At 53.5% G+C, this 25,066-nt stretch overlaps 8 protein-coding genes across 8 annotated transcripts; 3 read left to right on the plus strand and 5 right to left on the minus strand.

Moving 5' to 3' along the window:
* Positions 1-171: 171 nt before the first annotated feature.
* MYCGRDRAFT_74909 (uncharacterized protein) lies at positions 172-765 on the minus strand (the record flags this gene model as incomplete). The annotated part of the gene is made up of 2 exons (XM_003850276.1): positions 172-425; positions 497-765. The coding sequence occupies 2 exons, from the start codon at positions 738-740 to the stop codon at positions 172-174; spliced, it is 498 nt and encodes a 165-aa protein (XP_003850324.1).
* A 397-nt stretch (positions 766-1,162) lies between these two features.
* MYCGRDRAFT_46254 (uncharacterized protein) lies at positions 1,163-2,557 on the minus strand (the record flags this gene model as incomplete). Its single annotated transcript, XM_003850275.1, has 1 exon — positions 1,163-2,557. One exon carries the CDS (start codon positions 2,555-2,557, stop codon positions 1,163-1,165), a length of 1,395 nt encoding a protein of 464 aa, XP_003850323.1.
* Positions 2,558-5,120: 2,563 nt separating this feature from the next.
* Positions 5,121-6,296, minus strand: MYCGRDRAFT_46814 (uncharacterized protein; the record flags this gene model as incomplete). The annotated part of the gene is made up of 1 exon (XM_003850274.1): positions 5,121-6,296. The coding sequence occupies one exon, from the start codon at positions 6,294-6,296 to the stop codon at positions 5,121-5,123; it is 1,176 nt and encodes a 391-aa protein (XP_003850322.1).
* A 352-nt stretch (positions 6,297-6,648) lies between these two features.
* Positions 6,649-7,939, plus strand: MYCGRDRAFT_74910 (uncharacterized protein; the record flags this gene model as incomplete). Its single annotated transcript, XM_003850035.1, has 2 exons — positions 6,649-7,255; positions 7,301-7,939. The coding sequence occupies 2 exons, from the start codon at positions 6,683-6,685 to the stop codon at positions 7,937-7,939; spliced, it is 1,212 nt and encodes a 403-aa protein (XP_003850083.1).
* A 1,667-nt stretch (positions 7,940-9,606) lies between these two features.
* Positions 9,607-12,667, minus strand: MYCGRDRAFT_95261 (uncharacterized protein; the record flags this gene model as incomplete). The annotated part of the gene is made up of 6 exons (XM_003850273.1): positions 9,607-9,728; positions 9,867-9,937; positions 9,991-10,152; positions 10,218-10,884; positions 10,937-11,037; positions 11,088-12,667. The coding sequence occupies 6 exons, from the start codon at positions 12,665-12,667 to the stop codon at positions 9,607-9,609; spliced, it is 2,703 nt and encodes a 900-aa protein (XP_003850321.1).
* A 2,074-nt stretch (positions 12,668-14,741) lies between these two features.
* MYCGRDRAFT_46949 (uncharacterized protein) lies at positions 14,742-16,328 on the minus strand (the record flags this gene model as incomplete). Its single annotated transcript, XM_003850272.1, has 1 exon — positions 14,742-16,328. A coding segment is annotated over one exon (1,587 nt), but the record flags the coding sequence as incomplete, so codon positions are not given.
* A 960-nt stretch (positions 16,329-17,288) lies between these two features.
* On the plus strand, positions 17,289-18,476 carry MYCGRDRAFT_74913 (uncharacterized protein; the record flags this gene model as incomplete). The annotated part of the gene is made up of 3 exons (XM_003850036.1): positions 17,289-17,533; positions 17,590-18,276; positions 18,353-18,476. The coding sequence occupies 3 exons, from the start codon at positions 17,289-17,291 to the stop codon at positions 18,474-18,476; spliced, it is 1,056 nt and encodes a 351-aa protein (XP_003850084.1).
* Positions 18,477-21,004: 2,528 nt separating this feature from the next.
* Positions 21,005-25,033, plus strand: MYCGRDRAFT_46026 (uncharacterized protein; the record flags this gene model as incomplete). The annotated part of the gene is made up of 3 exons (XM_003850037.1): positions 21,005-21,383; positions 21,432-22,171; positions 22,202-25,033. The coding sequence occupies 3 exons, from the start codon at positions 21,005-21,007 to the stop codon at positions 25,031-25,033; spliced, it is 3,951 nt and encodes a 1,316-aa protein (XP_003850085.1).
* Between the last annotated feature and the right edge of the window lie 33 nt (positions 25,034-25,066).

The raw sequence follows: 25,066 nt of genomic DNA on the forward strand, positions 1-25,066 counted from the left end.
CTCATGCATTCGTGTCCATGCTATCCTATCCATCATGCCTCGGGCCACGCTCATACTCCCGCAAGAAGTCCATACGCCTCGCTAATGCCCACAAAGATCAATGTATCTCACGCTTACCCACGCTCATCCCACCCACTGGTTGTGTCCATCGCCTGCGATCCTCGTACCGACTCACAACCCCAGACTCCTCCTCACGTCAGCCTTGACCCTAGCCTCGTATTCCTTCCTCCTCTCGCGCCACATCTTCGCCGCATCGATGTTTGCAGGACTCTCGTCATTCGGCTCCGCAATCATGCTCATCACACTGATCAAGATCTTCTCCACGCTCTGGATCGGTGACCACCGCTCGGAGGCATGCTCGTAGTGGTTCGGATCGTCGCCGGGAGGATGAAGAATCGATATGCATACGGTACCATTAGGGTAGACTGCATCCTCATGCCATTAGCATCTTGCGGCGGCTGAAGGCATGGCCTTCGAAGTCGATCATATCACTGACCGTTTGGGTGCCAAATATCGCACAGAAACCTCATGGTCGGCGGCATGAGCGGGTAGTCGCGTGGGAACTTCAACTCGGCAGGAAAGACTCCGCCTTCGAATGGCGTGCCCTCTGGTCCTTCAATCATGGCTTCCCAGACGAAGAGGTCATCTTCGTTGACTGGTCCCGCGGTGATGCCAATCGGTGGCTCAACGCTGAGACCTTTGTACTCTTGAAAGAGACGTTTCGCCGCCATGGAATTCATCGTTGCTGGCGGGACTGAAAGGTATGCTCGATGTGGGAGGTGTTTGATGTGTGTTGTGTCGTGAAGATAGCTGCGAGTGACAAAGGCGATCATTACAGTCGACGGACTCGGCTCAACTTTTTGCCGAGCCGGAAAGTTGTGCCTCAGGGATCATCGACATGTGACAACCTCAAGAAAGAAATATTGTGAGAGTGAGCTACAGTCTTTCGTTGATTTCAATCAAAGCATGCAACATCTCAGGTACATGTCACTTCGTCAGCGAGAAAGAAACTTTCGAGCTTCGAGAAATGTTGGTCGAATTCGTATGTGGCTTTCCAAGCTATGTGCTTCTGTACACTGAACCACAAGGCCATCAAGGACTCAAGGGCTATGACCTGTACTTCGACCAGGCATCGTGCCTCTCCCGTGCTATGTCCGAGGTTTCAATCTCGACTCCTATTCGCCACCCATCGCTTCATTACGAACTCCCTGATCTTGTACCCTTTCAATAACCCTCCAATATCCAATGTCTCGGCACCTGTGAACTCGTTGGGTGGCGGAATGTCCACATAGACCAATACCAGCGTCTTCAACACCTGACTCTGCACCCGATTCACACAATGCAACCACCACCAGTCCTTACTGTCCTCTTTGATCCTTCGCTTCGATCTGCCCTCCTCAGTGTTCCAGTAAGCGTCTGAGTAGCTGGGGATTATCATGACCGCAAACTCGGCGTGCGAGAATACGGGACCGCGATAGTAGAGAAGGTAATCAATCGAGAACTTGATGCCAGGGCGGACGACCCAACCGAGAGAGCGAAAGTGGTGATAGACCACATAGTTGAGCATAAATTGCGAGTCCGGCGGCACATCCAGGGTCGCAGGCTTTCGCGGGAATGTGCTTGTCCGATCGAATTGGCGCAGCAGCTCGGAGGTCGAGAAAGGCGGACGTGACGAATCTGACGGTGTGCGTATAACCAGCACTCCCAGACCGTACGATAGGAAGAAGGCTTCTTCACAAGTCAACTGCAGGTGTTCTTGGTTCTCAATTTCTTGCTCCTCGTCCTCGCTGCTCGAAACGCTTGCCGATCTTGCGGCCCTCGCAGCGGGATGACTTGTCACCTCCGAGGCGTCGCTTCTCGCAATCAATGGTTCAATATCTCCCGCCACCTCGGTAGGCTCGTCCAACGTCAGCGCCTCCAATGGCAACAGGCCTTGTTCGACCTTCCTCTGTCGCTCGATCTTCTCGGCCTCTGCTCGTGCTCGCTCCAGCTTAAATGCTCGCCGCTTTTCTCTCCTAGCATTCGTTGCTTCTTCTGCGGTACCACCACCGACCCGCTTTGCCTTTAATCTCGCCTTCTCGCGCTCCACCCAGCTCGGTTCACTGCGACTCAAGGTACCCTTGCCGAAGAATCCCATTTCCCACAACGCTCGAACGTGCTTTGGATCCGTGACATGGACAGATCGGGTCTCCGACGAGAAGTAGCCGATGTACAGACTTGTTGGCTGGGATGCAGGAGGCGATATGAGCAGTGACAAGTACGCATATGCAATTCGTAGTAGTGAAAGAGGATTTGTTGGATGGAAGGCCGGGAGTGGGTGGACTTCCAATGGCAATGGATTTCTATGAATGAAGGCGTAATTGGGTCTCTTCGCTTTTGGGCGCGCAGGTTTTCGAGGGGTTGCTGGGTCCGTGGTTCCCGGCGCTGGGCTGCTTGTGTTCTTGTCTGCGTTCTCTGTCTCTGCGGTCGAGATCGGTCTCTCGGCATTTGAGGGTTCTGCCTGTTGGGCCAGGGTTCGCTCCGTTCCAGCGGCTATGTCGCCATTTGGCAGGCTCATCGTTCAATCGGCTCGTATTGCAGTCCAGGTCGCCGACCGCAATAACTTTCGGCCACTTGCGAACGAATACCCTCGTTCGCAAAGTGTGAGAACTTCAAGCCGAAAATTTCGTGGTCCGGAAGGGCGAATTGTACACCTCAGCAGGCAGTCATCGTACAGACCCAGTATCTCAATCCTTTGTTCTGGAAAGTGTTCCTGTGAGTTGCGATCACGGACCTCACGACTCGAGTCACTCGACGTTCGATGGAAGAAAGATAGCTCAGAAGGCGCTAAGAGCGATCTGCAGGGCCGTACCGGTACATGTGCCTTCGCCGAAACTCTATATCTCGAAGTGAACGACATCGATCGTCGCCTTCGTCAACACAAGTTCACAACTGCAAGATACTCACTCATATCATCATGTCGGCGGCGAGATGGTCTCTCAGACTACCCAGAAGCGCACTGCTCGACTCAGCAGAGCAGCGGACGGTCCAATGCTCCGCCGGCTTACAACGATTCGATCAAAGACGATGCTTTCGCAAACCTCCACAAAAGCCGGCACGATCTGGAAGAGCTCCAATGAACAAAAGCAACAGAGACAATCGAGGAGGAATCGATGCCCAGAGTGGTTTGTCAAATAGTCGAGACCTGATCAGCCAGCAGAATCAAAAGAGGGATATCGCGGACCGGGAAAGCAACGAGCCAGGTAGGGTTCAAAACACGGAAGGGCAACCAACGGAGCAGTCAGAGCCTGGCAGGAACTCACAGCTAGCTGCTACGCTCGCTCAATCAGACACTTCCGATCTTGTCACAGAGGTACATATCCCCGATGGCCCAGATGGCATTCTTCCCAAGAATCACCCAGCACTGGCACTTCTGGGAAACAGCAGTCTGGTGATACAAAGACAAATCGAGATGATGAACATCATCATTGGCTTTGAGCAAGCCAACAGATACATCATAATGGACGGACAAGGTCAGACGATCGGAGCAGGATCATGGCATTGGGCAAGGGATCATGAGGCAAATGGCACGGACGCATCGCTCCTTCACGACACACATCTTCGATCAATACGAGCGAGAAGTGCTGCGCATACACAGACCATTTGCATACATCAATAGCAGAATCCGAATCTACGACCCGGTCCCTGAAGGCGGTTATGCAGAAATGGAGACCTCGACAGCACTACAGGGCACTTCTGCCAGCTCGGCTGTCAATCAAGCGTCGGTAGCACAGGTCTCGCCCCTGAAACTCGACGAGATGCGCATCATTGGCGAAGCCCAACAGCAATGGGCGCCACTTCGACGAAAATACAACCTCTTCTCCTATCGTGCTCTCGCGCCCACACCGGAACAGGACAATACTCCTCGCCTGACTTCAGGAGACCAGCCCACCTCATCTACCACCGCGCTTACAGAGGCCAAGATGCCCGAAGCCGCCATTGAATCTGGCATGCTTCAATTCGCACACGTCAACGAGCCCTTCTTATCCTGGGACTTCACTCTACGAGACGAATCCCAGTCGGTCATTGGCAGTGTGAACCGCAACTTTGGCGGCTTCGCACGAGAGATTTTCACCGATACTGGTGTGTATGCCCTGCGTATGGATAGCGCTGCGCAGACCGCAGCATTGGAGTCTGCCGATGGGAAAGAAGTCGAGAGATACGAAAGAGAGGCCACGGCGATGACTTTGGACCAGAGAGCTGTTATGCTGGCGACGGCGGTCTCAATTGATTTCGACTACTTCTCAAGACATTCCGGGCAAGGTTCAGGGATGGGCTTCATGCCGTTCATGTGGCCGATGGGTGGTGGCGCAGCAGAAGGCGGTGCTGCTGGCGCGGCTGGAGCTGCTGGCGAAGCTGGCGCAGTCGGCGAAGGTGCGGTTGGTGCCGCTGGAGCTGCAACGAGAGGTATTGGAGGTGTGGCTGCTGGAGAAGGTGCTGTTGGTGCTGCCGGCGGCATGGCAGGCTACGAAGCGATGCAACGCGGCATGAACGGGCCTCGAGGCGGAGACGATGCGAGTCCCACTGCAAACGAGCCTTTCGTGGACGGTCAGAGTCCTCAGCAGAGTGCCGATGACGGCGATGTCTGGGGTGAGGGAGGCGATCCTTGGGGCGGACAGGGCCAGGGTGGAGATCCGTGGGGAGGCCAAAGCGGTGGGAATGGGCCCGAAGTGCCTTCAGGTGGAGATGGCGGTGGTGGAGGGTGGATCGACTCAATTAGCGACTTCTTTGGTGATTAGCGGGAGACTTCAATTGGCGCGCACTCCACTCTGAATTTTCAGACAGATGAATGTACGATCACGACCGCACGTGGCAATGGAACGCATAGAAGTTCTGGAAGTACCTCAGGGCAGCATCAAGTGAAATGTACAAGAAGCTTCGGGTCCTGATCATTGAGAGATTTTCATTTTTTGGCTCTCACTTGAACCGTGTGTGCTGACTTCGGATGCATCCGACCGAACGAACACTCGTCGCATGTGAGCCCTATCGCCTAACGCCTTGCTAAACGATGCATCGTAAATGCCTTCCCATACTCCCTGAACAGCCTCCAAGCTGTAATGCATCCCCCAATCGATTCCCACTCACTTCGTCCACTCTTTCGCCTCCATACCCGACGGCGGAATAGTCTCCACCTTACCCTTGCTCACTTCGTCCCAGTTTGTCGAAAGTGAAGTGCCATTGGACTCTGTGTACGACTTCATCATCGCACGCTGCATCTCAGGTGAAGCGTCCTTGAACAACTTCTTGAAGAAGTGGTTCGTTTCATCGCCGCCCTCAATTTCATCATCATCGTCGCCATCAACGATCTTGTCCCAGTTCTTGGGTCCGGTCTTGGAAGAGGTGGGATAGGCTGGGGCGCTCGCGGGATCGGACTCAGAGAAGACGGCACGTTTCGACTCTTCGTCTTCGTCGTTGGTCACAGAGTCCGCTGCTTCGAGTGTTGCCCATTTCTGACCTGGCGTAGCCTTGACAAGGATGATCTCGATTTTGCTGGGCAGGATCCGAGTGATGCACTTCTCAACCTGAACTGCACCGAAGAGGGGCTCGATGGTGAAGTCGTATTCAGCGCCAGTGTTCAGCGGAAACGAGATGCTGAGCGCGCGAGAGGTGATCTCAACATGAGCCTTGTCTTTTGGGACGCCCTTCGCCAGGAGAGTGAAGTAGACGTTCTCGGTAGTTTGGTAGAACTCGTGACGGATCTTATCCGGCGTGGTTTGAGGCGGAGTAGGTGTGATGTGAGAGGTCGATGTTGGTGGAGCTACTGGTGGAGGCATAGTTGTGGTACTGCCGTTGACGGGTGTGCTCATTTTCCTCGGTGCTGGCGTCTCTGTGATGGTGCACTTGCGCTTCTCGTCGTCGTCGTCGAGCTTCTCAAGTGCAGTCTTACTCTTGTGGAGCCACAGATCGAGACCTTGGTAGTCCTTCTTCTCTGTCTCGCCGAGCTTGCTTTGAATGAGCTGGAGTATGAAAGTAGCGTCACTGTATCGGCTCAGTTGATGCAGAGCAATCCCGCGACGAAATTGCGCTTGAAGAATTGACTCTCTCTTGGCGCGCTTCTGTCCGTTGATCACAGCCTGCTCGGAATCGTCAAGGGCTTCCTGATAGTTCTTGGCTCGCGTATGTGCGATTGCGCGCTGGAGGTAGAACTCTGGGGATGATGGGGCGTCCTTGATGGCGGCAGTGAAGTGTTCGATGGCTTGATTGTAGTCCTTGATATCCAGTGCTTGCTTGCCGCGGAGGGCAAATTGGGAGGCCATGTTTGTGTGTTGCCTTCTGTGAGTTGTGTTCGTTACTTGATGGAAGGTTCGAGTGAAGTGATTGAAAGAATGGGAACGAGAGCGCCACGTGGGTGAAGCTTCGATTGCTACAAGATTGATGGCAGCTGAATGATTGAAGTTCGCTGAAATCGATGTTGTTGTGTGAGGGTAGTTGTTGTTTGTGGAAGTGATTCTAGAAGAGTGAAGTACTTCAGGTAGGCATCACGTCTTGGCAGGTCCAGACCGGTTGACCGGGTAGTCGGGTAGTCGGATATGTAGTTCTATCGGGTACTGGCACATCCGTCAAACCTGCTCGAATACTGGACCTCACTTCATTCGATCTTTGACATCAACATATCACGCCAAGATCTGGCATTCCGAATAAGATGTCTCGCATGACAGTCCGAACCTTCTTGGTCGCCGCGAAAAGACAGCTTCAAAACTCCATCCGAGACAAGACATTCACGTCATTCGTTATAGGGAACGAGTCCGCAGACCTGGACTCAATTACCTGCGCCCTCGTATACGGCTACATACAATCGAGCAATTCCGAAGCCAAAAAGACCGGAAGACTGGTCGTTCCCGTCACCAATATCCCCGCTTCGGATCTGCCTCTTCGACCCGAGCTCACAGCTTTGCTGCGACATGCCGGAATCCTGCCATCAGAACTCATCACATTAGACGATCTAGGTACGGATCCATTACCGCAGGACAAGACAGAATGGACCTTAGTGGACCATAACGCCATGCAAGGCAAGCTGGGCGAGCGTTATTCAAGTCGAGTTGTTGGCGTCATTGATCACCATGACGATGAGAAGAAGGTCTCTAAGGATGCTGAGCCTCGGGTTATCGAGAAGACTGGAAGTTGCAGTAGTCACGTCACGAACTACCTGAGAGAAACGTGGCAGTCTCTCGGATCCATGGTGTCGCAATCGCATGTAGGATGGGGCCAGGAGGACGTATTAATTGATGATTTTCATTATGTCTCTACTTGGGATGGACAGGTAGCGAAACTTGCATTGGGCGCTATTTTGATCGACACAATCAACATGAAAGCGGAGCACAAAATTACGGATCACGACAGGAAAGCGGTGAGGTACCTCGAGGCGAAGATCAACATCTCGCCCAAGCTGGGCAAGGACTATGACCGAGACAGGTTCTTCAACGAGATCAACGATGCGAAGTCGAACATTGATGATCTGAGCCTGGAAGATGTGCTGCGGAAAGACTACAAAGAGTGGAAGGAGGGTGACTTGACGCTTGGCATTGCGAGCGTGGTGCAGTCTGTGAAGTATCTGCAAGGCAAGGAGAAGGATTTCGCCGCGGCAGTCAAGCAATTCGCGCAGAAGAAGTCGCTGAGCATCTTCGCCATCATGACCGCGTATCAGGATTCATCAAACCAATTCGCTCGTGAGATTCTCCTCATTGCTTCAAACGAAAAAGCAAAGGGGGCGGTTGAGCGATTCGTGGAGAACGGAGGAGGAGAATTGCAACTTCAGGACGCAGACGATGCGGCAGATATGCAGGAAGACACGACAATATTGTATCAGCATCACTGGGCGCAGAAGAACCTCGACGCAAGCAGGAAGAGAGTGGCGCCTTTACTGCGAGAGGCGATGGCCGGTAAGGGAGCGAACATATGATGTACGATGTCTTGTTCAACTTTGGAAGCCATTGCAGCCAAAGGTCATGTCTGCTGCTTCGTTGCGGCATGTCGTGATGGATAGCCTCGCCCCCGAAGAAACTTCTCCCACATCGTCTCCTTGGTCTCGTCCAACGTCAAGTTCCTCTCGTTTCTGCTTTTCGGTTCAACTTTCCGCTCCAAATTTGGCCACACGCACTACTGCGTACCCGTATACCAAACACCCGAATTCCGGACCAGCCGAGAACTGACCTCAGACCAATCATCCCTCCATCCAACGATGCCGAAATTGTTGCCCTTAGCATGTCCCTTGCAGACCGCACACACAGTCGGCGTATCCGGTCTTCTCGTTGATCGAACAGTCCCGTGTTTTTGCCGCAAGGTTGATTCTGCCGAATATTGGTCAGACCTTTTCCCCCCAACAAGGAGGTGAAGGTAGGAATTTCAACGTACCTCAGTACAGAGGTAGAAGACCTCGTTGTCGTGGCCCGGCGGGACTGGGCCGGGGTCTCTGGGGAAGCAGCACCCGTGATCTTCAGGACAGTCGCTCCAAGCTGGGCTGTTGGGGTCGATGACGGAAGGCTTTTCCATGTCGGTGCGCATGCGGGCATCAGCGCCGACGCAAACCTGGAGTTGTCGGACGGTTAGCCTGTGCTACACGCGCGGACAGGTGTTGGGTGATGATCGATACGTAGACGTTGGCATAGGAGCTGCCGATGAACAGAGCGAGCACTGGAGCGAAACGCATTTTGGCGGTAGGAGCTTCGAGGGGAATGGATGGTCTGGCGGAGCGAAGCGTTGAATGATGATGAAGGAAGGTCTGGATGGTCTGACGGTGCGAAGCGTTGGAGGAGGATGAAAGGGATCTGGCCGAGTGGTGGATGTCGAGGCTGTCTTATACCGTAAACTATATCCGTGCTCGGGCAGGAGCCATAACCGCTGATGATGGGATTAGAAGCTTGGAAAGTTAATCAGAACTTTTACTATCATCCGCACTCTTCCGACTCAAGGATGGATTCGGGCGTCCTGGTTTTTCGCCATGGTTGTCCCTGCTGCAATGCTGACGATGATCGCAGCTCACCCTGCCTACAACACCTGGACCAAAAGCAAGAAGTAGTGCATAGCCCCTTGGGCATTTCGCCGGCCTTTCCGCGCCAATGCGATCTCTCAAGCGACTGCCGAAATGTGCTCAAGCAGGATAGATAGAATTTGTCGACAGTCCGCGCTATTCCCGTATGCAGAATACAGGTTGTACGGCATCCTTGAGCCTGCAAACAATCCGAGTACTCCGATGCGTTGCCAACGCTGCAGAGCCGAAAAGATCGTGCTGTGTCCCCAGGTGAGGGCATTACAGTTTCTTGGGTCCTTCAGGAGTACAGCCTGTATCCTACATCCAGGAATACGGAACTCGGTCGAAGTCCTCCTTGCGTCAGCACAAACCGACTGTGGAGGCTGTACTGAGAAGACTGCTGCAGCAAAGACCTAGGTTTCCGCCACGCAGAAATCCGAAGCAGAGACTCCGCCTTCATCACCTGCCTGCTCTCGCCCCGCATTTGCCAGTCCTCGTCCTCGCTTGCGCAATGGCTCCCAGCAGTACCTTTTGCAGGCACTGCTCAACCACTCGGATTCAGAGGTGTCGCTTCCCACGATCTCTGCGTTCCTAGGCACTCAAGGGGCCCCGGCAGGGACAGCTTGCGCATCGTCTGCCTGCTCTCTTTTGCGCTTCTTCGAGAGTTCGCTCTTCAAAAGCTTCTTCGCCTTCTCCTCGTCAGTAAGAGTCTTGTGGCAATCTGCGCAGTTGCAGTTGCATATCGGAGGACATTCGCATTTCGCCCAGTCTTCGCACGGACATGATCTCTGCCGGACGCAATAACTGCATGCGCATTGGCACTCAGGATCATGATCTTCAGATTTCCCCTTCCCCTCACACCGACAATTGTAGCTGCCGTCTTTGGGAGGGAAAATGATCTTGGCGTTGAATTTGTCTGACGGGAATAGCCTAGCAAGCGTCAGTACCACAGGTGCGCACGCTCTTACGCACGATTGACTTACTCCTCGAAGTAAGCTTGGTATTTTTGTTGTGTAGGCGCGTTGAAGCCTCTCTTGCCTCGCTCCAGGAAGTGTGGGTCCACATAATCTCCGCCTTGGTACGAAGACAGCTTGATAGCTTGCGAGCATTCGTCGGCGTTCTTCACATGTCGGATCGCCGTCTCGCTGCCAGACCCCAAGTATTAGTGGCCATCATTTAACATGTAGATGGAGGAAATCAATGGTCGTACCTCGTCTTGCCCTTAAAGCACCAGAGATGGAGTTGAACCGTGGGCCAACTTCCGCGACCCGGAACAGCTCGGTTTGAATCTTTCCACGCGGTGGCCCACGTTTGAACAGACGGATGCTTGGATTGTTCCTGATCAAGCTGAAGTGCCTCGCCCACTTCCAGACAAGTCTTGTAGTCCCACTGAAATGACATAGCGCCGTTATCGCCCTCGCAAAGCAGACCCTCTAGTCGGGAGAGCTGGGTCATGGATTTGACCACTTGATCGGGTCGTACCATTAATATTAGAGTTTTCCCGCCGATCTTCGTCAACTGTTCCCCCAGTCCGTTCACGAAGTCGTCTGTGTAGGCAGATCGGAAGGCCTTCCATTCGAAGATTGCGTCAGGATTCGCTTCTCTCCAAGCTGGTGGCAGCATATTCCGGAGGAACTGGAGTTGTCGGTTTTGAGAGCCATTTCCAGAGATCTTCTCCACGTTAGAATTGTTAGGCAAATTGCGCGCGACCAGCAGGATGTTCGTGAAGCCATGGCAGGCCATGAACCAATCGAAAACATCGTGGAGTGCCGCAATTTGTGGGAGCGTCTCAGTCGATCTTGAGATGGCGTCGTTGACCCTTGTGGCCATGCTGTCTCCGCGGTTGGGTGTTCCAGCCTCGAGGGCTCTTTGACGATCTGAATGAGTGATTAGCGGTGCTGACGGTAAAGTTAAACAGGCTAGACGCACCAATTGCGAGTCTCTTCATGAGCACTTCGACAGCGTCGCCTTCCACGACCGTCCAAGTTTCATTGGAAGTGCCTTCGCCCATGGGAAGACCTTGCGTCACCCTGCAAGACATTAGCATGATGGATGTTACAATGTTGCAGAGAACTCTTACCACACGCCGCCGGAATCCTGCACAATCTTGAGAATAATTGGCACCTCTTCGGGCCGGCGAGTGACTCGATCAGGGTTGACGGACATGAGGAAAATGGGCTTATCTCCCGATCGCGGGATGTGAGACATCATAATCCGTTCGTCAAAATCATGCTGATTGGAGGAGCACATCTCCACCAGCCAGATTATGGTATCGCCTTCTTGCCGGTGAAACAGAAGCCTGGACCCCAATAATGTTGTTGCCTGCTTAGGGATTGTCGTGCGAGTTTTGTCCCCATCGTCACCACTTTGCCGGGTCACCAATATCAAGACCACAGGCCCACGCGGCCCGATCATTGCGACTGGATCTGAACCAGGGTCGAACTTCGGAGCTGTGTCTGAGCCCGAGTCTGTGGGGACGTAGAGAAGGCCTTCGGGTCTGGCTTCGCAGACACGACTCTCTGCAGTTACTTTCTCTGCCTGCTTGTTGATGACCTGTTCCTTGAAGTGCTTGTCCAGAACGCCATCAGCTCTGAACCATGGGGCGAGTTCCTTCTTGAAAGGGTGTGTCACCCAGGATTTTCCTGTAGACGGCACATTCAATTTCTCCTCAAGCTCCTTGGCCATGCCTTTGCATTCATCTCTGCTCGGCTTTCTTGAAGAAGAGATCAACATGCAGTAACTGTGTTCGATGACTTTGACGTCAAGAATGTGCACTTGAGACCCAAAGGGCGAGTCCCCGCTCCAGGGCACGAAGAAGGATGGCCGACGCTTCTCTAGTGCCATTGCTGCCGGAACTCCAGGAAGATGGACTACAACTCCCCACTGACCTTCGAATGAACGATCCGCGAACGATAGCTGCTGCTTGAGCTCAAAGTCGAGCCAGTCGAGTCCATCGGGAGTCATTGTCTCCACAAGGCGACTGAAAAGGCCCTGAGCGCGAGCGTCCTGTGTTGCAGTACACGCGACTGTGAGCATGGATCGGTCTTCGCTGGTGACAGCCTGTGCGATGATCTTGTCCGAGTCCAAGGACCCCTCGCTATCCACCGATAGAACCCTCTTGTAGGTGTCCAGGCTGATGGAGCTCAGTCTCGTAGACATTCGTAGGAAATGGAAGAGGTCCTGATCGCCCGGATACGAGGCAGATTTTCCGCGGACGCTGTACGCTGGTCTGTCGGTGGTGCGCGAGTTATGGTATACCTTGATCAATTGCGACCGATGAGGAGAGTCGGCAGGCAGACCATTCACCATGGACAGGGTCCTGCATCCCTTCTTGCTGTCGCTTCTTGCGGCTTGCCAGACTTCGATACACATCCGCAAGTACACGGCGTCTTCATTCTCGTCGACCCAGAACGTGACGATGGAATAGCATCGATCAGCAACTTCAGCGATCTTGATCTTGAGCTTTTCGAAGTCCGGCTGAGGTAGAGAAATGTGCAGAGTCGTTCCCATCAGCCACGGAGATTGTGTAGTGAAAGAGGCGAAGCTAATCTTAAGCATGTCGGCCAGTATCGTCGTGAAGTCCTTTGCCTGCGTCGAAGCCTTTCCATCATGGTCAAGCTTGTTCCAGTTGACCAAGTCGGAGCTCAGTGCTCGTGACATCGTGGAGTGCGTTGAATTGAACGCGGTTCAAACAGCTTGCAAAGCCAGAAATATCGTTCCAGCCCTTGCGGCACGATGGTACCTTGATCGGCGTTTCAGGAGTCTGGAGGAGCAGCCTCAGCGGTGAGGTCGTCGAAGCTTGAGTATGCCCAGTGTGTGTTGAGTGGTGGATGGATGAAGGAAGGTGTGTAAGATGAGGTAGTGGAAGTCTTGGTGACTGTGGTGGTGGTGGATGTTGTGGTTGTGGTGATGGAAGAACAGAGCAAAGAGACAGAGACTATATGCTGGTTCCATTGCTTGTGATCGATGTCTTGAACTGAATGTGGGTGAATTCGTGCTGTGAGCATTAGCTGCTGATGCTTGTGAAAACAACATGTCGGCTCGTGATAGAGGCATCTCGTGCCAATGCACGATCACCATTGATCCATGACCTAGGTGAGCAATGCTGCCGATCAGAGTGAAGGCCACTTAGGTCAGTAAGGGTCGACGGTCTGGCGACTGTAGCAGCGCGTCTTTGGAAGGACGCTGTCGGAAGCCGTACAAGTAAGGTATCGGTACGACTTCGAAATCGCACAGTTACGCTATTCGCACGTGCAACTAAGCGTGCAGATAAGGTAGAAGGGCGTGCCATGAGCATGTGCAGATACCTTGCTAGGGCGCCTCAGTAGCCGTACAAGTACGCGTGCAGGTAAGCTAGCAGAATGCTGTCACAAGCCGTGCAGGTACGATAGCAGGCCAGCCCGGGAGCATGTGCAGATAAGTTAGCAGGCCGTCATCTTAGCCATACGGGTAACTTGCCAATTCTGATAGGGTTCCAGTTTCGTCAAGGTACCTGTATCCCAATTAGCGTGTTTTGTTAGCATACATGCTCTTACAGTGAGACAGGAAGACTGCTGAGCACCGCAGTGTACACGACGACAATGACAATACGGCGGCCGTCTGAATCATCGTCATAATCGTCAACACTCTATCTGCAATGGATCATCAGCTAGCATGCCTATGTACAGCAGCGACCACATGCAAGTCGTTGTTCAAACCATCCTTCATCGCTTCTCCGCGGGTATCATACCTCTCCTTGCGGAGGCAAACAAGCTCTTTCAATCAGTCATTCAGCAATGCACGGTGAGCTGGGCCTTTCCCAACAGCTCTCGCACAGAATCTCCCTCCCAAACGCCGCCGCTTTGCTGTTTCAAGTTCAAGTGCTCCGAACGATGCAATTGCAAGCCAATAGCTTCATGAATTCATTTCTTCACATCAACACACAGTCTCGGTCTTCGGCTGAACCCTTCCTCTTCTCGCGCTTGACAGCTGCCTTCTCCTTCTTTGTCAATACAGCTGTAGCAGATTTTCCGAACGGTCGAACAGTCTGTTGAGTCTTGGCGCTGGTGACACTGTCTTCGCTCACGTCGGAGGTCGATGGACGGGATGCCGATGAAGCGTCTTCGATATGAGCGGAGCATGACTGCCGTGGGGTGTCTACGTCCTCGGATGATACGACTCCAGCTGGAGCGTCGGAATCTGTAACGGGAGTGGTGGGACTCACTGTTTCTTTAGACTCCTTGGGCACCAAATCTGCGCGACTCATCTTCTGCGTGAGCTTGCTCATATTCAAGGAGAACCGGCTGCCGTTGCTACTTTCGCCATGGTGACTTGTGGGCCTGCTCTTCGATGCGGAGCTACCCTTTGAATGACGGCTGCCACGCCGTGTATTGGAGATGATGTTGAGAAGGCCACCGGGGCCTTTCTCTTCGCCGCTCTTCTCTTCTATAGACGTGGAGGGGACCGAAACGGTAGGGTCAGTGCCTGCGCCGCCGGCGGAGACACTGCCTGTTAAGCTCGAGTCGTCAAAATTCGCGCTGCGTGGACGCTCGCTTTGGAGACTGTTTCGGCCCGTCGGACCTGGGCTGGCCACGTCAAGGCTATTACGACCCGAAGCTGGCACCCAGTCGACCGCGTCAGAGCTAAGCCGTTCTAATGCGTTGTCCGTGGCGGGCAGATCTATAATCATTGGCTTCTCCAGCGGCGTGTGCTCGGATTGGGACCGAGAAACAGCTTCTTGGTAGGACGGCAGATCGTGGATCGGAGTCCCGTCCTCGTCGATAGGTTGGACCTGGTAAAACAGCAGATATGGAGTCTCTTGCCTCAAGGCTTCCCGAATGTCCACATATGTGACCCTTTCCTTTGCCAGATCATCGAATCGCATCCACAGATCTTCAAAATCGTCGCTGCCCATACTGCCCCTGTGGTCCTCGGGATTGTTCGACTCCGAGGTAGCATTGGACGCCTGGCCGCGGCACAGAGATATGTAATGTCCGGAATTGACAGACACGCCTCTATGGCAGACGACAGACTGTAGGAGAAGCCTGAAGTTTCCGACCAACGGTCCTTCTTCCTGCATATGCTCGTCGCTGACGAAGTTTGGCACCGCAATTTCCAATGGGATATCGATAAAAGTGTTCAGCCTTGTTGCTTGGCCGGCATTCGTGAACGAATACCGTTTCAGACATATACCGAGCACCGGCCGTTGTCGAGAGAAGTGTGCGGCGACTTGGGCATCCGAGGTGGGCATGTTCGCTGTATACCAAGGCAATAGCTTGAAGAATTGCCAGGCTGGCATGAGAACTTCCGTCTTTGTGCTCATCTTTCTCTCTTTCTCTGCTGGAGCTTCCGATTCGACCGTGGCTTCGTCTGGATCGATGCCCACGATCTCGACTCGACGTTGGCTAAAAATGCTATCCCCTCGCTTGCGTCCGAGTCCTGGCCTGATTCGATCCAAGGGTCCCTTAGACGATGTTGACGGGCTCTCAGTGGCTGGTGTTTGCACAAGTGGAGTGCCCGAGACGCTCGGTGCGACCTCCGCGACCTCGACGTGAAGACCACCATCGACTTTCTCAACATGCTCCGCCTTCTCGACAGGGTATGCAGGCTGTCCATTGGCGGTTTTCAGCGTGTTGCGCCGTTGGTTTTCCAAATGTCGCTTCACCTCGATGCGATTATTGAAGTAGTGCTCCAGACAGTCCTCCAGCGTTATGACGCTATTACCCTCTGACGGCTGATCCAGAATGGCTACTTCGAGCAGTCGTTCATTGACAAATTTGTGGTCGTCTTGGGGATCTTCCTTGCCCGTGTGGAAAAGATCCATCTTCAAAGTCAATAGAGGTAACTCTAGTTGTCCAGTAATGAATGTGAACGCCTCCGACGGATCCTGTTGCCTCAACCGCGAAGCATCTACCCAGCCGCATTCCGAGAGTGCTTCCTGCACATATCTGGTCACATCCGTTGTGATGAGCCTCCCCGAGCGAAGCAGATTCACCCATAATCGAAGAAGTCCAGCCAGCTTCTTCCTTGGCGCATCGTCGAAGTTCTCGTAGAGCATTGCCTCGAAGCTATCGAGCCGAGCAAACATTGCGAAGAGCAAAGCGTCCAGATAACAGGTGACAGACTCCCGATTGATCGCTCCCAGCAGTTTCGTATTCGGCACAAATGGTTTCACTATGCCTTCGTACGTCTCTTGCAGCAGCATCAGCAGTCGGAAAGCAGCCTCGCCTTCTCCTTGAGATTTTGTCACTCGCAATGCATAGCGAGCATTTGCTTCGGTCATCGTTCCCACCCCATACGCTCGCAGTCGTTCGAGGGTGCCCTGTATATGACGCTCCTCCTCTTTATCTGTTTTGACATTGGCATCGTCCTCGATCGTGAAAATACCGCCAAAGTGATCGGGTTTCGGTAGAGGTGTATTGGCTTTCCCGTCCTTGTCGATATATCCCTGCAAGATATTCGAGTTAGCTATTGCTCACTGCTTGTACCATGGAGCGAATGAACAAGAACTGTATCGCAGCTGTGTTTGCTTCCGCGATGGAGGGAGCCGCGCGCAGCACCGTAGAGAGCTGCAACAACACCACGAGTCGTTGAAGGCTGTCGTTGGTGGAGAGGCATGGTTGGTGATTGTGTGAAATGTTGCGGCCGCGGCGGATCCGCAAGGAGCAATGGTGGATATGAGACCTCGTCGCTGCTGTTGCCGCATTCACACAGAGACACGCGGCGCAACATCTCCAGCGCGTTATGCATACTTGAATAATGCAAGTGCTACAAGGAATGGCATACTTTGGATGGTGAACGACGTTCATGTTTCTTCTCTCGCCGGCTGAGAAATCGCCCTATCTGGCTGCTCATGCTTGTGCTATCGGTGTGCAAGTCCCATCAAGCAGGAGTCTTCTCGTCGTAAGTAGGCGGCAGGAAGGAGGAGGAGGAGGAGGAGGTCGTCGGCTTAAGGTGGGGTTGTCGGGAAGGGGTTCAGGCAGTGGAATGGGTGAACGTCGGTGTCGTTTGCTGGATTGCCATGGAGGACGAGAAGCTCGGAGTATCGTTGGAGGAGTGTTTGGTATACCGTGTCATGACGAGGAGAAGCATCCACAAGGGACGAGGGGAAGGTGGAAGAGGACATTTGGTCGAGGCCTTGTGGTGCTGCGCCGCGCCGGCGAGACGAGATCGACCAAACAATACGCGATGACCCTGAAAAGCACGGAGAGTTCCAAAGAGAGCTTCCGGTGACATTTTAGCCGAGACCTAAACTCCATCCATTGCCAACCACACACTTCGCCTTTCCATCACCACCGCCACAATGGCATTGCAGGAGGTCACACAGTCCTTCATCCGCCGTCTGCGGCTGTCGGAAAGGCCACTGAACCAAGTCTGGACGCAACAATGCCGACGATACGCCTCCGCTCCGGCTCGCGACGACACGGAGCAATTGGAGAACTCTTCTTTTGTGGCTACGCCTGAGCAAGACGCCCTCACTGGTCATGTGAACGAGTATAGTCCAGCGGAGAATGCGCGCAAAAGGAAGAAGCAGTTGCCGCCGAGCAGGTATATATGCAGTCTCCAAGCTTCGTCCTAGCAGAACACTGATACAAAGCGCATAGATACTCTTTCCGTCCTCCAAAGTACTACCGCGGTCCACTTCATCCCCATCAACCGCCGCCTCCATCCGATCCCGTCTCTCGCGAATTCGTTCCTGGCCCATTTTCGATGCCGAGACTTGAGCAGACATACCATGACACATTCGCGCCGGATCTGATGACACTGGCTTACACCCACCATCCACCTGGCTATCAACACCCTCAGAAGGGTGCGCGACTGCGTGAATGGGTCGGAGACTCGCCATACTTCAAGAATCGGCCGCTGCGTGGTCCTCGTGGTGGAGAGACACTGAAATTGTTACGGAAACCGATCACATTTCGCAATGTACCCAAGCTCGAGCGTGTCACGGTTCACACCTTTGTAAAAGGTGCCATCAGCGACTCTGCACATCTGCACGTGGCGGGAATGATTCTTCAGGCTATTACAGGAGTCAAGGCAACTACACATGCGACGAAGAAGAGCGTGGCAGGATTTGGCGTGCGTGGAGGCCAATACTTGAGCGCAACGTGCGAGCTGCGAGGGGAGTATATGTATCATTTTCTGAGCAAGGTCGTTGATGTCGTCTTGCCGAAGATCAAGGATTGGAAGGGTATCAAGGGCAGCACGGGAGACAGCTCCGGAAACTTGGCTTTCGGATTGGAGCCAGATGAGATTGCGCTCTTCCCGGAGGTGGAGGTGAACTACGATGCGTAAGTGTAGCCAAATTTGTTGACGGTCTAGATGTGAACTTTTTGGAAGGACCTTGCAAATGCTAACGATCGACAGATACCCACCAAAGATGATTCCTGGTTGCCACGTCGTCGTCCACACCTCCGCCACGACCGATGTCGATGCCAGAATGCTAGTCAGGTCCATAGGAATACCTTTCTATGGCAAACTTGTCGACTAGGGCATTGTTGTCCGCCATGTATATATATGCGACAATACAAAATGGTATATGGAAGCCTCCAGCATCACATCTACGAAGATCCTGCGCTGCTAGCTAAACGACGATCTCCAACCTCAACGCTGACATGTGCCGTACCGACAGCCTGCAGCTGCTTGTTCATTGATGAGAGGACCCTACCAGCCAATATCACCATGCAGGAAAGCTTGGACGCTGCATGATGCTGTCAGTCCCTCGGCAGGGGTCTGACATGCGCCAAATTGAGCCCCAGGGCCCCAATCATGCGAAGCCTGCATTCTCATCTGTTTCGTCGACATTGCCTGCAGACCGCACTGAAACCCGCGGGGCATCGACGAGTCGTTTCGCCAAAGACGACGCTGCCTCCACGGAGTATCGATCGACATACGTGGGGTGCCGGATGAGTAAGATTACCACATGCCGAGCTGCATCCCACGCAGTCGCTTCACGCGGCTGATTTGCGGGTATCCTTACATGGTAAAGATCCACGTTCAAGTTGTTCTCCAGGTACAGCAACGCTAGTGGGATGGAGGGTCGGTTGTGGAGCTCTCATCTGAAAGGATGCAGACAGGATGTATCGCGTGGTCTATATGATGACCTGCTGCCTGCTTCGATGCCTTGTGCTTCGCCCTCGCTCAACTCCTTCAACTCAGGTCCTTCACCTCGAAAAACAAGGCGAAACTGTCTGAAAGAATATCTTTGCCTCAACCGTCAATACAAACATAGCCTACAACTTACGTCCCGCAAAAGTCCCAAGACAGACGATCAGCTGCACCGAATCACCTTTGCTCTCGGAGAATCCGCCTCTTTCAAGCAGCACGCTGTCTACGCACCAACTAAGAACATCCAACAATCTTCAATATGGCCACCTACGAGCTTGATACACATTCACTGCTTTGCCGCCTCGCGCAAGGGGATGATGCCGAAGCCCTCTCGGAGCTTCTGAAGTTCGAAGAGAGAAGCGGCCTGCGAGATTCCGCCAAGTCATACCCGGCTTCGAATCAAGACTCAAGCGGGAGAAGCACTCGAGAAGCGGATGGACCTGATGTGACCGACTTTACGCATTACCGAAGGGACTCGGGTGTCAGTGGCATGCCTCAATCAGATGCCGGGAGATCGAGATAACGATATGATGATTGCTGGTGGACTTGGGCTGGAAGCTTGCTGGCGCCAGGGTCTAGGATATGTGGGAGGGAATGCCTCGTTCGTCAATTAAGGAAAGGACTTCGACCGGTGGATGAGAGGGACTAAAGGTATGTTAAACAGGAGAGACGATAGTCTTTGGACGCCGGGTACATGCCGTCAGCCTGTTTCTCAACATCCATCAGAATACATGACACTCATCTCAGCTTCACAATGGGTTCGCGATCCCATCCAATGCCATCACTTGTGTCTTCACGAGTGTCCAGTGTCATGGAGAGTTCGCTTCAGCCGGCTAACAGCTCAACAAAGCGGTCCAGTCCAGCCCAAGCACAGATTTAAATCCTATAGCAGCATTCGCTCTCTTCATCTCTCTGGGAAACGTGATCGTTGCTCGTCTTACTTCCTTTCTGAAGCTGCCTTTTGACTTACGCCCCCGTCTGCTGGACTGTACGTTCCCCTCGGCGATAAAAGACTGCCATATCTGCCCTTCCTAACAGCGCTTCTGTTGCTTCTGTTGCTTCGTTCATCGTCGACCCTGTGTTGTCTTTCTTCCGCTCGGTCCTCTGTTAACCAAGACCTCTTCTTCACAACGCTCACCGCTCTCCATTACTACTGCACTTCCTCTGAATTGGCCAAGCCAGCATCCCTTCTGGACCGCTTCACGTTCGCATCCTCGAGCCGGACTGTTCTTCCCACCTTCTTCCAGCCTCAGAAACAGACCACGCTTGGTATCCTCCGACAGCGCCGCATAACCAGTCGCCCAGCTCCGCACCACCGCCAGCAGATCTCATGCCTTTGATCATCGTCATCATCATCGGCAGCGCCTTCGCAAAGCAAGGACTTCCGGCAGATCCTAACCCATCATGATGATTCCGCACTTGTACTACATCAAACTCCCGCTGGTCTATCGTGAGGATATCCTGCGTGTGCGATGGTACTCTGCCGTCTGCCAAGGCGTGCTATTCACGTTCCATGATACAACGCCTTCTACATGCCCTATTCATGGACCAAGCTTGAGATGGCACCATTCCAAAGGTACCTGGTATGCACCAGTAAAGAGCCGGCCATGTCCTTCGTGTGATGATGAAAGTCCATGTCCACCTCATGTTCATGTCCAATGTCTCCTAGTCGTCTCATCCTTCCCGGTGAACGATCGTCCCGTTGCCGACTCGGGCCGCTGCGCCAGAGAACCCGAATCCGAAGACAATCAACCACCCGAAGACTTCGTACATTGGAGAATTGTTTCACGCCGACCCCAGCATCCGGAAATAAACCTCATCAGAAATGCTTCGATAGCGACTCTACTCAGAGACGCAAGTCTCAATACCTCCGAGATGCCTTCTAACCCGAGGAGCCACTCACCAGCCGTGATGGAAGATGATGGCGAACCCGAGGTGCGCAACAGCAGCTCACGATACCGCCGGCCGTCCACCATGAGCGAGGCCAGCTTCATGGTCGACGTCGAAATGGCACAGGACGAGATCTTCTCCGGTCCCATGTCCGAGAGCGTGCCCACGGCCTCCAGCTCTTTCTTCCATCGCCGATCACGCGCCGACTCAAACGTGAGTTTTACGTACTACGAAGAGGACCGAGACTTTGACTCGGAGGAGTGGCCGGAAGAAGCGGTGTTCGATGAGGACCAGTTGGAAAGTCAGAGTCTGAATGGGGAGAACACGTTCTTGGAGCCGGAGCAGGACTTTGACGACAGCACGGAAGATGCATCGCTTGCCTCGCGGAGACCCAGCAAGGGTGGCAGAAAGAGTTCGTCGTACTCTAGGAGTTCTCGTACTTCTGGAGGCTCGAGACCCTCTGTTGAGAGTCCGCTCCTACGGCGAGCTCACTCTGGCGACTCGGATACTAGTGGTTTCCGGATCGGAGGGAGAGTCAATCAGAAAATCTACATCCTGACGGAGGATATGACAATTGTGGTGGCTGGGTTCAAGACGTCAATCATCGGCTTCGCCGCCTACGTGTGCATCTGTGTGTTGACTGGCGGCATTGGATGGCTTCTATTCCGATGGCTGCCGAGATGGCATGTGTGGTTGACTGGCAGGTCGGCGGCCTTGGGCAAATGTGACTGGGTGGTCATTGAAAACCAGTGGGGAGAGATGGCCGTTCAAGATTTGAACATTCAAGAGTTTGGTCAGTCTTTGTCCTCGGTCTTTGGACACAGCGGCGGCAAGATGCAGGACTACGATGAGTACGACGATCCAATCATGGACGAACTGCGAATCTTGGACTATCGCTATATTCGATTCTGCTACCATCCTTCAAAGGACAAGTTCGTTCTCGGAAATACCTGGAAGGATCCTGCGTGGACAGACGTCACTGCGGTGAGAGCTGGTATCGACGGGGACGAGCAAGAAGTCCGCGAACGGATTTTCGGCTCCAACGCCATCGAGATCGAGCAAAAGACGATCGGACAACTTCTTCTCGACGAAGCCTTTCACCCGTTCTACGTCTTCCAGATTGCCAGTCTGATACTGTGGTCTGTGGATGAGTACTACTATTATGCGGGATGCATCTTCGTCATCTCCGTGGTCAGCATTACAACCACACTTATCGAGACAAGGGCAACCATGAAACGGCTACGAGATATCGCGCGCTTTGAATGTGATATTCGCGTGCTGCGTGGCGGGTTCTGGCGCTATGTCGAATCGAAGGACCTGGTACCTGGCGATGTCTACGAAGTCACGGATCCTAACCTTGGCCAGTTCCCTTGCGATAGCATTCTGCTGTCCGGTGACTGCATCGTCAATGAGAGTATGCTTACGGGAGAGTCGGTGCCAGTCTCGAAGACGCCCGCCACGGACGACACGCTGGACTTGCTCAATTTGGGATCGTCCACCATTCATGCTGACGTCGCAAGGCACATGCTGTTCAGTGGCACCAAGATCATTCGTGCGCGAAGACCGCAGGATGACAAAAGCGACGAAGCTGCAGCACTTGCGCTTGTCGTCAGAACAGGTTTCAACACCACCAAGGGCGCCTTGGTTCGTTCCATGCTCTTCCCAAAGCCGTCAGGATTCAAGTTCTATCGAGATTCATTTCGATACATTTCTGTCATGGCAGGTATCGCCGCCATTGGTTTCATTGCATCTCTGGTGAACTTCATTCGGCTGGGACTGGAGCCACACCTCATCATCGTCCGCGCTCTGGACCTGATTACGATTGTGGTACCGCCCGCTCTACCTGCCACATTGACCATTGGTACCAACTTCGCCCTCTCTCGCCTCAAGGGCAAGCAGATCTTCTGCATCAGTCCTCAGCGTGTTAACGTAGGAGGCAAGATCGATGTCATGTGCTTCGACAAGACAGGAACTCTGACAGAGGATGGTCTGGATGTGCTCGGAGTTCGTGTCGTCTCCCGACCAGCCAATAGGTTTGGCGAATTGCTCAACGAGTCGTCCACACTTCTGCCAGGAGCTACATACGAGCGCGATCCGACCATGGACTATAACGCGAACAAGGCAATTCTGTACACGATGGCAACATGCCACTCACTCCGGATTGTGGATGATGAGTTTATCGGCGATCCGCTCGATCTCAAGATGTTCGAGTTTACCGGCTGGCAATACGAGGAGGGCTCCGAGCGCGCTGGCGCAGGGGAGGAAGAAGATGAGCTGTCTCTGTCACCTTCTGTTGCACGCCCGCCTCCAGGTATGGAGTTCGATATTGATGAAGATCAGGACTCGCCGAACAGCCGCCGTGCTATCGAGCTCGGAGTCCTCAAGACCTTCGAGTTCGTTTCTCACCTCCGCCGTGCAAGTGTCATTGTTCGACAATTTGGCGAGAAGAGTGGAGATGTATACGTTAAGGGCGCACCGGAGGCGATGAAAGACATCTGCCGGCCTGAGAGCTTCCCTGCTGACTACGACGATCTCCTGGCATACTACACCCACCGTGGATTCCGCGTCATCGCGTGTGCGACCAAGCACATCTTCAAGCTCAATTGGCTCAAAGTCCAGAAGATGAAGCGAGAAGACGCCGAGTCAAATCTCGACTTTGCCGGCTTCATCATTTTCGAGAACAAGCTCAAAGAGACCTCGACCGAGATCATCGAAGAGCTGACGGATGCCAACATCAGGACCGTGATGTGCACCGGCGACAACATCCTCACCGCCATCAGTGTTGCAAGAGAGTGTGGTCTCATCGATCGATCAGCCCACTGCTTCGTGCCTCACTTCGTCGAAGGTGATGCGCACACGGCATTGTCGAAGTTGAGCTGGGAAAGTGTAGACAATTCAATCTACCAACTGGACGAGAACACCCTCAAGCCGTTACCACCACCAGCGGAGCACGATTCCTCACTGCCATACGACGTCTCGAACTTGCGCAATTACTCGGTCGCGGTCAGTGGCGACGTCTTCCGCTGGATCATCGACTTTGCCTCACCGAAAGTGCTGCGCGAGATGTTGGTGATCGGTCAAGTCTTTGCGCGCATGTCGCCAGATGAGAAGCACGAGCTTGTCGAGAAGCTCCAGAGCATCGACTACTGCGCAGGTTTCTGCGGAGACGGCGCCAATGACTGCGGTGCTCTCAAAGCTGCAGACGTCGGAATCTCCCTCTCTGAGGCGGAAGCTTCCGTGGCAGCGCCATTCACCAGCCGTGTGTTCGACATCTCCTGCGTGCCCGAGGTCATTCGTGAGGGCCGTGCTGCGCTTGTGACGAGCTTCAGCTGCTTCAAATACATGAGCTTGTACTCTGCCATTCAATTCACCTCTGTGAGCTTCCTCTATGCGACGGCATCCAACCTGGGCGACTTCCAATTCCTGTTCATCGACTTGGCCCTCATCCTCCCGATAGCGATCTTCATGGGCTGGAGCGGGCCATACCACGAGCTCTCTCGCAAACGCCCGACCGCCAGCCTTGTTTCCCGCAAGGTTCTCACCCCCCTGATCGGCCAGATTGTCATCTATGTCATGATACAATTTATCGGATGGTGGTTTGTGCGTCAACAACCCTGGTACAAGCCTCCCATCATCGACAAGGACCACTCGAACTCGAAGAATTCGGAGAACTCAACTCTCTTCCTGGTTTCCTGTTTCCAGTACATCCTCTCCGCTATCGTCTTGTCAGTTGGCAAGCCGTTCCGCCAGTCGATGGGACACAACCTGCCCTTTGTCATCACAATGCTCGTTGCCCTTGCAATCTCAGCATACATGCTTTTCGACCCTGCGCCGTGGCTGGAAGATCTCATGGAGCTCACATACCTGTCTCAGTCGTTCAAACTCTTCATCCTTGCGCTAGCAACTGGTGGGTTCGCCGTCTCTTACATAGCCGAGCGACAGATACTGCCGACGCTGGCTCGAGTGCTCGGGAAAACTATCCAGAAGTTCAGCCGCACACCGAAGAAGAGAAAGGAGTACAAGATTATTCTTGAGGATATGCGTATATGAGGTGGGAATGGTTTCGATGTGCAGTGCTTGTCT

The sequence above is a fragment of the Zymoseptoria tritici genome, chromosome 8, assembly GCF_000219625.1.
Source record: "Zymoseptoria tritici IPO323 chromosome 8, whole genome shotgun sequence".
Lineage (NCBI taxonomy): Eukaryota > Fungi > Ascomycota > Dothideomycetes > Mycosphaerellales > Mycosphaerellaceae > Zymoseptoria > Zymoseptoria tritici.